Source organism: Colius striatus, chromosome 6, assembly GCF_028858725.1.
Source record: "Colius striatus isolate bColStr4 chromosome 6, bColStr4.1.hap1, whole genome shotgun sequence".
NCBI classification, from domain to species: Eukaryota; Metazoa; Chordata; class Aves; order Coliiformes; family Coliidae; genus Colius; species Colius striatus.
In genome coordinates, this window is record NC_084764.1 from 39,744,152 (window position 1) to 39,759,521 (window position 15,370).

General features: G+C 39.9%; 1 protein-coding gene across 2 annotated transcripts in view; it reads left to right on the forward strand.

Annotated features, from left to right (window-relative positions):
- The window catches only part of SYNE2 (spectrin repeat containing nuclear envelope protein 2), a 199,214-nt gene that overhangs the window by 75,599 nt on the left and 108,245 nt on the right, over window positions 1–15,370 (forward strand). For both annotated transcript variants that reach the window (XM_061998801.1, XM_061998802.1), the window contains exons 44-54: window positions 701–1,057; window positions 1,553–1,681; window positions 2,758–2,919; window positions 3,846–3,992; window positions 6,686–6,841; window positions 7,218–7,483; window positions 8,645–10,745; window positions 12,241–12,560; window positions 13,525–13,669; window positions 14,369–14,581; window positions 14,962–15,227. In XM_061998801.1, coding sequence (XP_061854785.1) covers window positions 701–1,057; window positions 1,553–1,681; window positions 2,758–2,919; window positions 3,846–3,992; window positions 6,686–6,841; window positions 7,218–7,483; window positions 8,645–10,745; window positions 12,241–12,560; window positions 13,525–13,669; window positions 14,369–14,581; window positions 14,962–15,227 — 4,262 coding nt within the window. The remainder of the gene's footprint in view (window positions 1–700; window positions 1,058–1,552; window positions 1,682–2,757; window positions 2,920–3,845; window positions 3,993–6,685; window positions 6,842–7,217; window positions 7,484–8,644; window positions 10,746–12,240; window positions 12,561–13,524; window positions 13,670–14,368; window positions 14,582–14,961; window positions 15,228–15,370) is intronic.

Genomic DNA, 15,370 nt, shown 5'->3' on the forward strand with positions numbered 1-15,370 from the left:
CAGTAGTTTGACCCCCAGCCTGTCCTGGTGCATGAGATTGTTCCTTCCCAGGTGCAGGACTCTGCACTTGTCCCTGTTGAACCTCATGAGGTTCCTCTCCATGTCCTATGGGCTCATAGGCACCACCATGTACTGTTATTGGTGTCAAGCTGAGAAGTTAAGAAACCTTTCTAAAATGTGAAGTATATGTTGTGATACTTTTCTCAAGATTATTGTAGGCCTAAAAGCACTCTTAATGAACTGGATGTACGTGTACTATCAACTGAACTGAGCTAGAATTGCCCTAACTCAAGCACACTTCTTCAGTTTGGTTGGTTGTGGGTTTTTTTCCCCTTTCCTGGGCATCATGCAATTCATCTTCCTCCAGAATTTGCTATATGGCTAGCAAGTAAAAAGCAATAGGAGAGGGAGGAGATTAACTGTTCAGAAATTGGAAAGTTCATTATGCACTTTAGAGCATACTATCAGATTATGTTGTCGTTGTAATGCTTATAGCTTCAGGTGTTCTCTGTTCATAAAACAGGCTGCCTAAAGTTAGTGGTTTAGTATTTGACTTTCTGCAGCAGATAGGTCTGTGTGTACTTTTCAGCACAGTTTGTTGTTCACAGTGTTTATGAGTTTCATGATTGATGTTGGCTGTTAGCATTAAGTACATTGAGTGAAGATACCGTTCAATAAAATGTTTTCTTTGTGTTTAAAGGAACAACAAGGACCTCTTAGTCAATGTGAAGACAAGTTAAAGAAGATTTTGGCTTTAGTAGAAGCTGTTAAACAAAATACCTCTTCACCAGGACAGAAGTTTATTAAGGATGAGATTGAAACACTTCAGAGTGAACACAGGAGTCTGGAAGAAAGACTTGAAAATGTCAAGCAAACGAAGGAAAATATTTTCAGTGAAGCCATTGAGTTAAAAAAAGAATTTGGTAATGAAATAGGAAAGGAAAGGAAGGCAGAGACAATGCTGCAGAGAGAGATACAGATCACTTCTGATACTCCTGTCACTGCAGAAGAGAGCCCCACAGCAGAAGACTTAAAAGAGCCTTTGGAAATGCAAGACGTGAGTATATGTGTTGACAGTAATGATAGTGGAAGACTGGATAAAGAGGCATCTGTCTCTTGAATGCCCTTTGTAAATTGCATCCTATATTGCATCCTTATTTTAATTGAAATTAAGTCTTCTGTAAATATGTTCTCCACATGTGGTGAAGGACTCCCTTAACTTGTTATAACAAGTCTGTTAAAAGCCAATAATGTGTGTTCAAAACCGTGGTTTTCCATTTAAACACAACCTGCCTATAGACTTCTCTTGCACAGAATGAGGTGTCCTTGGTCAGGACACAAAGGAAGAAGGTTTACAGATGAGAAAATTTTAGGTAATCCGCTGCCAAAGAACTCTGAGAGTTTCTCTTAAACCAGTGAGACTTGTTTAAAACTGCAGCACATTATTTGTCCTGTTCACATAGACAATAAATTTTACCATTCAGAGATTTAATGGTAAAATACAGTATTTACAGTCTCACAAGAAGGTTTTAATTTATATCTTTTCTCTTAGGGTCAAGATGTAAATGGAAATATGTCAGAGAAGCAAAATGATCCACTTTTGGAGGAAAGCAGTGTATTGTCAGACAGCCAATTAGAGAGTATCCATCAAAGCAAGGACAAATTGGGGCAGAATGTTCAGGTGCCTGACAAATATGTTTTAATGCATGTCAGTATGTATGTTTGTGAGTGTGTGTCTGTTCACTTGAAATGCATCATTCCATAAAATTTGTAATCCTACAGAGACATTTTCCTTATCTGATTAAAGGAATGATGAATTGTATTCTCCAAATCATCTCCTCAGCCTTGCACATGTAAAGTGTGCAAGAGATCAAAATGTTGTGATAGGACAAGGGGTAACAGCTTTAAACTGAAGGAGGGAAGGTTAGATTAGATCTAAGTAAGAAGCTCTTCTCTGTGAGGGTGCTGAGGTTCTGGCACAAGTTGCCCAGGGAGGTTGTGGATGCCTCATCCTTGGAAGTGTTGCAGATCAGGTTGGATGGGGCTGTAAACAACCTGGTCTAGTGGAAGGTGTCCATGCCCATGGCAGGGGGGTTGGAACTGGATGATTTTTAAGGACCTTTTCAACCCAAACCATTCTATGATTCTGCAATCTCTACAAGCCCCTAAGGCTTGGACCCACTTTCTCCATGATACAAAACCTGCAACATACTTGTGATTTCAACAGATTTTTCACCTGCATGCACAATGCAGGTAATGAGAGGTCACTAACCTGGAACCTGCTGATCCTTAGGGGGCCTCAAGGCATTCATGGTATAAATGATGTCACATGTGCAAAGCTGAGGGAAGAATTCTGAGAACTCCCTCATTGACCTGACCATTGAGCAGTAACAGTAGCTGGAGGGATGACCGTCAAAATAGCAGAGTGGAAACCATCCAGAAAGGGATTTCTAGAGAAGAAGCAAGATCACTAGAGTTATCAAATGTGTCTAAGCAGAAACTTCTCTGATGGTATTAAAAACCACATGAGCACTTACTCCTAGTTTGTCTTGAAATTGTTTCATGTTGATTGGGACACCAATACAGCAAATTGATTTGAGCAGGCATTTCCAAGAGATTCTGGGTTTGGGTTACCTCAGCCCTTTCCTTCATTCATTGAACTAAACTGAAGATAGAGAGTGTGATATTCCTTAGCAAACTTAGATTTTTGGACTGTAATTTCACTGCTTGTGAACATTTTGTATTTTCTCAAATCAGGGGAAGGCTGATACAGAGAGCCAAGGCAGTGACAAACATGATGGTGTCCAAGAGGACATTCTGGACAATGCAGTTCAGAGTGGTGAAGCTGAACTGGAAAAGCATCGAGATGATGTTGATACTGAAGGTGATGAAACACGAAGGGAAGCCTGTCCAGCAGAGGTAACTGGACATGAGATTTACATGACAGGGATTGAATTTGAGCGTATACAAATACAATTTAGTTGCAATGGGGATCATGCTGCTAATAAATTAATAGTAAAAACCTCAAATTACACTAAGCTATTTTCGTGTCCTTGGTGGGTATTAACTCTCTGAGTTCTTTCCTGTACATTGAAAATTAGCATGGAGGGATTTTTTTGTTTCCATTAGTGGTTTGCTGAGGATGTTGCATTCCAAGTCACCTGGATGAATTTGTTCATTCTGGGTTAGAGGTGAACTACTTCCAGTACATATTCTATCTGCCTTGCAACCCCTAGCTCAGGTTACCATGCAGCATGGATAGGTCTCTGATGTTGTGCTCTCCACCATTCTGTAAGGATTTGCCATTCTTTATTTTGTGTAGGTGTCTGATTTTTATCTGTCCTCAGATGATAAACAAACTCAGGCAGAACTTACAGTCAGCAAATCTCTCATACATACATACAGCGAATCCCCAGGCTGTCCATGGGAACATCCTGCTTGGATGTCAGCTGGGTGTCCAACCACACACTCTTTGTCTACAGTACAAGATTGGAGCCTAAGGAAAAAGCTAGACCTTTTAAAAAATGTATTCAGGACTGCATCCAGGGATACTCAGTTCAATGTCTGTGCTTAGAAGAGCAAAATATGAGCAGCGTTGGCCAGAGGAAGAACACTTGCAATCTGCAATTTCTCTCAAAATTTATAACAAGGTTACAGCACTGCTTCTTTTAAATGGTTTCCTTTGCCATAACCTTGCCTGCAATCAATTAGGAGATGTAACTGTGGTTTCCCTCATCTGCCTGTAATTATAGGCTTTGTCATCTCGAGCACTCTAATTGCTACTCAGCAGGTTTGATTAGGGTTTTTTTGATTACTTGTTTCTTTTATTTTTCTTCCACCAAAAGGAGAAACCTAGTGATGTCAAGGATCAGTCATATACAGAAGATGTGGAGCAGGTTGAACAAAGGGTGTGCCAGAAGAGTCCAGTCCTGAAGTTGACAGCAGCTGAGAAAAATGGTCTGGAATCTAATTCCACAGCTCTTGCACATGAGGTAACCCATATTCTGTTATTTCAAGCTGAATTTGTCAGAGTCCTTGATTTTCGGTTTGTTTTTTTTTTTACTCACATGGACTCCAGCTGAAGTTCTGGTATAAAAGGAGAGGCAGTTACTGTCTCATCAAGATCAAGAGCATTGTGCATTGTTCTGCTTTATATCCGTGGTAGTTTTGAACTTCATCTGAAGTGCTATCCATATATTTTCCAGTGGATCTCTTCAAAAGACCAATGTTTGTTTTCAGAGCCATCATAATCAGCTTTTATTTTAGGATATTTAAAGTTTCTCTTTAAATTGTTAATCAATGCAACTTCTTTCCATGTCTTTGCCATCATCAGGAAGGGTGTTCAGAAAACTGAAATACAAGGGTGGAGCCAGCATAAGAAAATAAGTGAAATAAAATAGAGTAAGGAGAATGATTTCAAGCCAAAAGAATAGCAACATACATTACTAAATGACATTATTAAGTCATTATTAAGTTCTTTAAGAGTAAACATGTCACATCACAAGTGCTCCATGACTACTGATTCTTGGTCACCTCATTCTTAAATTGAAGGTAGGGCTGGTTCTAGTCTTCACAGGTAAATCTATAGGCAGGTCCACAGCTGGCTTGTCCATTGTTGGGCCTTACCTGGAAACCCCAGAAAATCTCCCAAGGGTCCTGGGAATCTGGGGAGTTCCCTGCTGACTGGAAGCTAGGCCAATGCCATTCCAGTTTACAAGAAGAGTGTGAGGGAAGAGCCAGGAAACTGCAGACTCATTAGTCTAACCTTAGTTCCTGGAAAAATTAGGAGATCATACTATGATTGAAAAGTGCTTAAAAAACAATTCAATCATCATAAAATCTTTTTGGTTGGAAAGGACTTTGAGAGTCCAACCCACTAACCTAACACTGCCAAGTCTTCCACTAAACCATGTCCCTAAATGCCTCATCTACCTGTCTTAAATATCTGTAGGGATAGTGGCTCCAGCACTTACCTGGGCAGCCTATTCCAGTGCTTGAAAACCCTTTCAGTGAAGAATTTTTCTCTAATGTCTGTGCTGTGTAGAGCAAGCAGGAGAGCTCTGGCTTTGTACCTGAAGGACAGGAGCTGGTTAGCAGCCTCCATTCTCTTCTCATAGTTTCTTCCCTCTCCAACCATCTGATGGTCTGAGAAAGTGTGGGGAAACATTAAGACTATTGTGTGGGGAGATTGACACTATCTATGTGTCTGTGTATCTGGGGAGGCAGTGCCATGGTGTGTGTTGAGAATGTCATACAAACAAGCAAAACGTGTCCACAGCAACCCTCAGGTTTTTCTTAGTGTCAGGACATTGACTTTGCTGTGTATTTTGATACATTTATATTTCAATCTGGTAAAGTGGTTTTCCTCCTCACACTGTGATAGCTTAGCTGAGTTCATCTGCTTACTTCAGTTCTATGACACTCCAAAGTCTCTTAAAATGGAACCTTGTGTCTGAATTGATACAACCATTACAGATGTGTACACAGAGAAATGGAAAAGTTTTCTAATTGACTTATTTCCTGAGTGCTCCCCTTCAGTTTCAACTGCAAATAACTAAGTTCAAATAAGTAGAATTATTCTTTCCCAATAATGCCTGCAATGTACTACATTCCCCACACTTGAAAACAGGTGTATTTTGGATAGCTGATGACCTACAGACAGGCAGATGACAGGGACAGCTTACAAGTGATATGGTTGCAGGGATAGCTGACTGTTTCCTAGCGAAATAGTATATAAAATAGCATTACAGTGAGTTTATCAAACTCTGTCTTTTTATATGTTAGTACCATGGAGGAGCTCACACTGCAGTCATATCTGTATACTTGTATGCATTTGCTCACACGCAGTCAACACATGGAACAGATCACAGTTTACACCAGTTGTGGACAGATACTGGGGGAAAGGAATTGCAGAAAGATTTTAAAGGTATTGGTATGAGACACAGTAAGCCTGTGACTTTTCATTTGTGTTGTCTGCATCAGCTGAAGGTGATGATTTATATTTTACATATGATCTGGGACTGATTAGGAGGGAAATGACTTTGGGAAATGACCTCAGCTTAGCTGATGGGTTTAAGAATCAATGGTAGTGCCAGGGACTGGCTCTGAGCCTCACTTTCCATTCCTACCCACCTCAATTAGATGTGGCTCCCTAGTGCTCTCGTTTTACCCCTTATTTCACACAGCACTGTGGCAGTAGCAGCTGTGGCTTTGTGTCACAGCCAAGTTGCCATGCATGCATCACCCTGCTAAGAACAGTTGAAGAGATGGTCCTGGTGAAAGACACAGAAGTATATCGAGGCAGATGCTGAGCAGATGGAATGTGGATGTGAGGAGAGGTTAAAGGTCTGTGAATGTATAAGGAGGAGGCAGAGAAGACAGGATAGACCTGTGAATTTGTCAGCAGAGGTGGGTGCAGGGAGGATGTTATTTGAAGGTGGGGATATCAGAGTTTCAAACTTAAAATGATGGACAGAGATTTCTTAGCTATCTGAGCAGGGCTGGCAAGCCAGGGTGACTGCAGAGGTGGCAGGTAGGGATGGCAGTTCTTGCCACTGAGGCCTGGTTGGCCCACTGAGGCTGTGGAAGAAGCCACAGCAGGATTTAGGCATGGCTTAAAGTGTTGCAGTCAGAAAACTTGTTGATTTTGGATCTTCAGAAATAAGAATCCTGTTTTGCATTGTAGGACACAGGTGCAGAAGTGGCTGTGCAGAGGGAACCGTTTCCTGGGGTGCGAGTAAACACTGAATATTTTGAAGGGGAGCAAAAGTTCAATGAGCTGAAAAATGAGGTGGCTGAACTGGATATCGTGCTTATAAATGAACAACTAAAAGAGCTGGAGGTATGGAAATTGCAAAGCTGTTCCTCATTGTTAATGTAGTGATAAACTTACACCACTCAGGCAAAACAGAATTGTTACATTCAGTCTTATCTAAGGTTTGTCTGTGTGATTCCTCAGTTTGTATACCAACTAGTCTACAAACACAGTGCATTTATGCAAATATGTCCATGTAAATATTTAATACTACACTTCCAGAATGCATTAGTAGCTACACTTATGGTTGCACATGTGCTTCCATGGTGTGCACAGGCATGTGTGCTCATTTGCATGTGACTGAGCCAACGTTTTTAGATGTATCAGTACTAAACTGTATTTTCTGCTGAAAGTGTTTTAAGATCCTCTCTTAACTCTCTCTCTGTGGTGGGTTTGACTGTAGAACTTACAAACTGAACTGGAAGCGTGGAAAGCAAGATCTTTGTGTCATAATCAAGAAGCATTTCCTGATGCAATGGGATCAAACAGAGCAGAGCTGCAAAGCACAGAGCCTGCCATGCCCTGCTGGGACAGGCTGCTTCAGGAGCTAAATGCTGTTAAGGCAGTGAAGCAACAACACCACTGTTTAATTAATGAGTACCAAAAGAGTCTTTCTGCTGCACAGTCCTCAATGAAAAATTTGTCAACAGAAAAAGATAACATAAAAGTGTAAGTATAGTTGAGGGTTTCTGTTAATAGGCTGCAGAACGAATATGGTCTGAAGGAATATGGAATGAATATGGCCATACTTCAGTAATGCACAGACAAGAATACAGTTTTATCCATCTCATTAACATGTTAAGTATCAAGAGAAGTCTCATAGATTACTAAGTTTAAACAGCCTTAAACAGAAGGATTTCTGGTGGTTCACTGCTATCCTTTAGCAACAGCTACTCTACTATTTTTTAGGCAAAGCAAAGAAATGGTTGTTGTGCTAAAAACCTCTTAAAAGGGGTTTTTTGAGCCTTTAAAAGTATTTTTGCCAAAATATGACAAAAGTGAAGTATTAATTTTACTTTAATGACTCATCAGTTCTAAATTTTTCTGAGTGAAATATCACATTACCCTGAAAATGTATCTTATGTGACAAGAAGGATTGTGTTTCAATAAATAAGTCTAAGTACTAATTCAGATGTAACCAACACACAGAAAAGATTTAGTACCTTTTCTGAATTAGCCTTGAAAGCATAGAACTAGCCTATCAGTCACAATAATATATCAAAGCAGGTTGAAAATCTTTGAAATAATGTATAAAGTTTCATTTAGAGCAAAGAGATTCAATTAGAATCTAGCTGGGAAATGTATTTCAGGTGGGAATCTCAATATACCCTGGAAATAAAAGATGAGTAGATAAACTCCAAATTAATCTTCAAGGAATGGGAATTTTTAAGGGTCTTCATTGTAAATCAGAAATTACCACAAAATGTTGTTAATTCACTTGGAGATGAAGTAACACTGCTGTTTGTTTTTTAAAAAATGTCTTTATTTTAACTTTAAAGGTAGAACACATTCCTTTAGGAAATGACACATCTTTTATCAGTATCTACTGCAGCTTTAGAGAACATCTAGAGAATACACCTTAGAATACATTTAGAGAGAACATCTTTCCTGCAGAGATATCTAGAAATAACTAATGCTGTGAAGATAAGGAAGAAATAATGATACTGCAAGAGTGGTTAGGAAATTTGTGAGAGGACATTTGAGATACACATGAGGTTAAAGGAATAAAATGAGTGAGCAATTTTCTAAGCAGTGAAATTCTGGTTTTAAAGTGTATCTAGTTCACGTTTTGAGATAATTTTCTTTCAACTCTTCTCATGGTTTTGGCAGGGGGCCTGTGAACAACACAGTTCTTCTGGAGAAAATTAAGGCTTGCATAGAGTCCTTAAGAAAAGAGAGAGATGTCTTAAACCAGTTGAAAACTCAGCAAGAAAGTTTATCTCAGCATTTAACATGCATGGATAAGGTGTTAACTGAAAGCCAAATGAGGCAACTGGAGCAGTGGTGGCAACACATGGAACAGACAGTGCAAAAGAAACATGACCAAGTTGTAGCAGAAATCGATGAATTTAACCTGCTTATGAGTAAAGCACAGGATATTCAGAGACTGATACAAGAACAGTATTTGCAAGCAGAGTCTTTGTCTGAAGGAAAAGCCAAATACCCTTTGCTTTGGACTACAGAGCTACAGGACATTAAACATGGTCTTTCTCTGTTAAAAAGAAGGATTGAACTGCAGATGAAAAGAATTTGGAGTGATCAAGAGAAGGCAGCTTTGGAGAACTCTATCCATGATTTGCAGAGCAAACTGGAAGCATTATCAGCACAACAAACTCCTCAAGAAGAAACTCAGGTCACTGGTCCTGCTCTCGTGAAACAGGAAATGATGAAGAGGCTGGAAGAAAATATCTCATGGGTCAAAGATTCACTGTCTTCTCTTGATCAGAAAGCAGCACTTTTCCCTAGTGATGTTGAATCACAGATCAGAAGTTGTCAACTTATGAGCACAGAAGTTCTAAACAGAGAGCCTGTGATTGCATCACTGGATGATGACCTCCAGCACATCATTCCCAGCTTGAAACCAGAGGAGATCTCTGATCTGACTTTCCTTCTACAAGCATTGCAAAATTCATACAAGGCTCTTGTTTTAAAATCAGCTCAAAGGTTACAGCACCTAGAGCTCCAGCTGCAAGAGAGGCAAAGACTTATTGCAGAAGTAGAAAAAGTTCACTGTCAGCTTCGAAATGCTGAGACGCTTGCCAGGCCTGACATGAACCAAACCAGCACATGGCCAGAATTAGACAAGCAACAAGCCATTTTAAAGGAGATTTTAAAGGACATACAGGAAATAGAAGGGCTTATTTCATCCCACTGTAAAGAGAGCCAGGTCACAGCTGGGGAACTGAGCTTGTCTGAACAACTATTTTTGTTTGATCAATTAAGAAGTCTGAAGAATAGAGCAAGGAAGACCCATGGGCAAATACAGACTAAACTTCATGAAATAGAAGAAAAGATAGCTGTGTACAAAGAGTTTGCTGAAAGCATAACTTCATTGCAGCAAGACCTTAATGATCTACAGCATGGTGAAATGAACCTGGAAGGTGAATTATTAGGTACCAAGCAAGAAGTGAAGGATAAATGCAAAGCACTTAAGGAAAAACTTTTAGCTTTTCAGTCCAATTTGTCACAAATAAGGAAGTACAAAGACATCTTTGAATGTGTAGGTCTAAAATGGGACCCAGTGCAACTGGATGAATTGCAAACTCATTTTTTTAAAATTAAAAATAAAATTAAAGGGAAGATAATACACTTTGATAATGTCGTTAGGGAATGTAATAAGATTCAAGCTTTGCTAAATGAAATCCAGACTCTGACATCCACTGTAAGAAAAGAAGCTAACAACCTAAATGAGAGCTCTAGCTCTTCTCCTGATGAGAATCTTATAACTGCACAGATTCTGTTGCAGACAGTTCAACAAATCTTTTACTTAACCCAGGAGGCAGCAAATCAAATAAACAAAAATGAAGTCTTTGATACGCTATTCAAAGAATCTAAGACGAAAGAAATGAAGAGCCTGGAGAAAGATGTTGAGGACTTGAATCAGTTTCTTCAAAACTTGATCTCTGGTCTCCAGAGTGCAAACAAGGAAGACAGCCAAAGTGAAGTAGAACATATATTCCATATCATAAAGCATGTTCAATCAGAGCTCCAGCAGCCTCTTCTGCTAGACATGAAAATAATGCAGTATGAAAAGATACGGTGGGAAGCAATTCAGAATATGATGCAAGCAAAGTTTTCTGCTATTAAATGTATAATGGAAAAAGAGAGAGAAAACCAAGAAGAAAAATCTCTTGCTGCTGGTATAGAAACAAAATTAGAGACGCTGCAAGGTCATGAAATACAACTGAAGACAGATATTGCTGCCCGTGTTGTAAGTATATTTAATATGAGTAAGGTATGGCCACGTGTCTTTTCCCAATGGTTAGATTAGATATCTGTGACTGTAGCAGTCACATCTTCATGATTTGTCTCCTCTTTTTATTCTAATCATTGAATTTGCCCATCATCATGTTTTCCTTGGCAGATATGATGAGAATCATGATAAGAAACTAAGGAAACAAAGAAATCAGTTGAATTCAGTTTGATTATAACCAAGCAGCGTGGCTTTGCACAATAAAAGGAATGTAAATGAGAGGAAAGAAAAGGTTGTGTTTAACTGATGAAAGGCTGGGTGCAATTGCCCTGGGATTATTCTCAGGACTGATTTCATGAAACTTTTTCAAAAGTGACAATAATGAAAACCCAGAAGTTCCTTGTTTCTACTATAAAGAAGATACTTAACAATGGGGAGCAACCAAGGACAGTAAAGCACGGGTCAGACCAATGTGATCAGGCCTCAGGAAGGATGAGTGAAGGAAAGGCAACTGAAATCCAAAGCTTTAACACAAGTATAAGACATTGCTGAGGGGTCAACATCATTCTTAATGCGTTTGTCGGGAAAGGTTCACTCAGATTGGAACAGATGCTGTTAGAGGAATTAATAATGTTGAGGGCAGTTAATAATTTGCTCAGCCTGGTAGGCTGAGGGCAAGTGGGAAATGCAGCTGAGAATGTAGTTAAGCTGGACGTAGACTTAATGGATGGAAAAAGACTGCTTAAGCTAAAGGGCAATGTTAATACAAGGAGAGAGAGTTGGTGAATAAATTTATGTTGGAAACCAAAAGAGTGATAACCTTCATAGCAGAATGGTTCTGGAAGTGTGTCCTGTGCTCTTACTGCCCAAGAGATCAGTGGGTACAAATGAGGACGTATGAGCTAGTAGCTAATTCAAGTGGAGGGACTCAGCATCCCTGATGGACTTACAGTCCTGCTGCCAGATTTCCTGGTTTGCTGTGCTTCACCTTCAGTGCTTGGATATTGTGTGGGAAGCACAATGTCAGAGCTTTTCTGCCCTTTGTGAGTCCAAGAGGTGTTAGACATAATTTTCTGTATGAATACTTACAAGAAGAGAGTTTAGTGAGAAACAGTTTGGCAAGTCACAGAGGAGATACACTTAGGAGCAGAATAAAGCATCAGCATTCGGGCTTTCCTTGTCTGGAACAGGACAGATACTGCCATGTCTGTAAGGGATCTTGTGGATATTGTGTCCTGCCATCCTTCTCTCTGGATTTTTCCAGTATTGGCAGTTCCCTCATAACCCCTGTTCATGTGGCTGAGGGCAATCAATCCATAGGTACAGCACTGCTCTGGGACTACCTGGGAGGCAGAGTGCATTTGCCATGTGTACTCCCTCACCTCCTCCAGCCAGTTCTGTGAGACTTGGTCTCAAAGAAAGGCAAATGTGAAATTCTGAGAAGACCATCTGGTGAGCCAGAGGAGCACATGGTCCTACTTGATTGTTCTTTTGTCTTTTCAACACTTTTCAGAGTGCTCTGGAGGAGGCATTGAAGACTGGTGAGCTTTATACTGAGGCTATTCAGAGGGCTGCTAAGTTCCTCGAGGACTATGAAGCTCAAGTCCAGTCTGCTGCTGCAGAGCTCAGTAGCTCAGAGGTCTGTGAGACCCCACAATGGAATCAAGAAGAGTTTGACTCTGCAAAGACTAACATAGAAAACTTGTACTCCAAGCTGAAAAACCTAGTGAAACCAGAAGACAAAATACGTCTGGAAAATACTTTAACAGAACTAGTCAATAAGAGCTTGGCATTAAGGGAGAAGGCTCAAAGAAGGGAAGCTGATAAACAGAGGTAGGTTTAAGAGATCTTCCTACATCATGTTCCTTCTTATGAGAAATTTGACTGATAATAAATGCAATGTTATTTCTCCTCTGGTAGAACCTGGTGATTCAGCAGGAAGAACTGTAAGCATTTCTGTTATTCCCAGATGTGACTGTAATGGAAGGAAAATTACCAGACAATAAGGATATTGCTACTAATTTACAATGCAATCATTCTTGATATATTCCAAGAAATATGTACAGGGCTCAACTGCAGGTCATAGGGTGCCAGAATCAGAGAAGCATGTTTCCAGAGTCTCTAACTCAGTGCTAGTGCAGATCCAGAAGGGTACTAAGGCACGTCCTCCATAGGCCAGTCTCATGGCTTAAGAAAGTAAAGACCAAACAAGACTTAAGCCATGATTTCCTTCCTTCAAACAGATCTGAAGGGCCTTCAGGTACATGTGCAGAAAAAAATATGAGAGACAGAATAAAGACTTTTAAATTGCATCCTCATAATCCAGCACTTCTGGTTCTACTGAGCATGACCTTAAATTCAGCTTTTATAATCAAATAATCAGATGACTGCAAAGGCTTTTGTAATAGAAAAGAGATGATAAGATCTAGGAGGAAGAAATCAGAATTGTTTAAACCACACATTATAGGGATAAACAGAATGCCAGTTACAAACTGGGAATGGATTTCTGGGAATGTCTGAGAAATATGGAGACTTGGGCCAAGACAAACAGTTCTTTCGACCGGCTCCATGGCTGATATGTGGATGTACATACCTATATTTCTTTACTTTTGGGGCATTTGTACTTGCATCTTTAACAGATCTCAGATGTATAACAAATACTGGTTGAAGGTAATTCACAAAATAGTGAGGACTACAAGTTCAGAAGCTGATTTTTGTTTTAAATTCTAGTAGGCATAGACATGAGCCAGGAGCAGCCACAGCAAATTTTAATGGGTCTATCTATTGTTCCCCATAGGTATTTTGAAAAATACAAAAGCTACACAAAAACCAAAGATCAGGTGTGTGATAATCTTAACAAACTGGAAAAGATGCTTAGACAGTCTTTGTCTCAAATACCAATGTCTTACAAAGAAGCTTTGGAGCACTTAGAAGAAAGCAAGGTAAGAGTAGCTCTGAAGAACTTGAAAAGCTTGTGCAAAACTGTGCTGAGGCTATACACACTGTATCCCATCATTGTAGAAAGAAGTGAAATTCTTTATCCTGTATTTATGTATGTATACAACTATAGGATCCATCTGTCTATTATAAAAAGAACAGATTATAACATGCCCTGTAAAAGGAGTACATCTTATTGCTGTAGAAATCGTGCTTAAGATAGTGTTGCATTTCTGTCCAGACTCCTGATTGTTTCTTTGCAGGACCAGGATCAATCAGATTTCTAACACTGCTGCTGTTTTCCCTCAGAAGTGAACATCTGAGAATTTCCAGTTTGCCCACCCAGGACTCTCTTGTTGCCTCCCCACCAGACCTCTGCTATAATCAACCTCTTTGCTGTCTTTTCTTTTAGTACTCATCATATTACAGGCTTGTCATTTTATTTATGTGTAACTCCTGCTCATTTCTGTTTCAAATAAGCAGAAAGAGGTAAGAACAACCTAATTGTCTGGGCACACTCTTCTATTTTATTTACCCCATCTTTCACCACAGTCTTGGCCAAAGGAATTACTTAATTGCAACCATATTTAACCAGCTCAGTGGACTGATTCCCAGATCTTATTAGAGGATCCTAATCATGTTACTGAATGATTCATGAACACTTCTCAACTTACTGTTTCATTTGCTTGTTTTGTTCCTGTAAGGTTTTAGTCTCCGACATTGGCTCGGCTGAAGATGATCTCGTGAAGCTGAGGCAGGTCTCTGGAGAGCTGATGAGATTATGCAGAAGTGACAGGGCACTGGGCAGGATTGTAACAGTACTGTGGGAAAATTGGCTGGGTTTACTTGAGTCAGCGAAAGGACTGGAAATTAACTGTGAAGAACTAAAGCAGGAATGGAAGTTCATCAATGAAGAAGTGAGTTGCTCAATAAACTGAGTTTTGGGGTTGTGGTAGGGATGGGGCCCTCAGTAAAATGGCATGTAAAGGGCTAAGGTCAGTGCAGAACATCATTTCCCTCATGGTGATCAGCCACTAATCCCCAGCCTTTCTTGAACCTTGAGTTACAATGGAGGGGATATTTACAGTCCAAAATATCTGAACCCGGAACAACTCTGTGTGTGGTCATGGGCTTTGTTAGGGCACACTCAGTTGTTTTGTCACACTTCAGAGGATCAAGTTCTTTGGCTATGTAATTCCCAGTACTTAGTCATGTGTGTGAGTAAATAAATAATGTAACTTAAGGTGATGGAACAAAAAAGCACTTTATCTCATGCTTTGACATGCTGTTTACTTAGCTGGAACGAGAAACAATAATTCTCGATAAGCTCCAGGAAGAACAGCCAGAAAGTCTTAAAGAAAAAGAAAAGGCCACCAGAGAGGAACTGGTAGAATTACTGGATTCTGTGAACTCATTTGAGGAAAACATCAACCAGCAACAGCTCCTCTTACTCTTACTTCTCCATCGTATAAAAAACATCCTGAATACATCTGAAAGTGCTGAGGCAGAAGCTGCCCTTCCCGCTTTATGTGAGATAAAGGCAATGCAGGATCGCTGCAAAAAGTAAGTGGTATGAAATTTCTGTTGAACACATGACACAGGAGTACTTATAAGCACAGTAATGGACCTAAAATGACAGTGAATGCACTACTGGGTCAGTCAATGCTCCATCTTGCCCATCTGCTGTCTCCATTGGCACTGGGAGA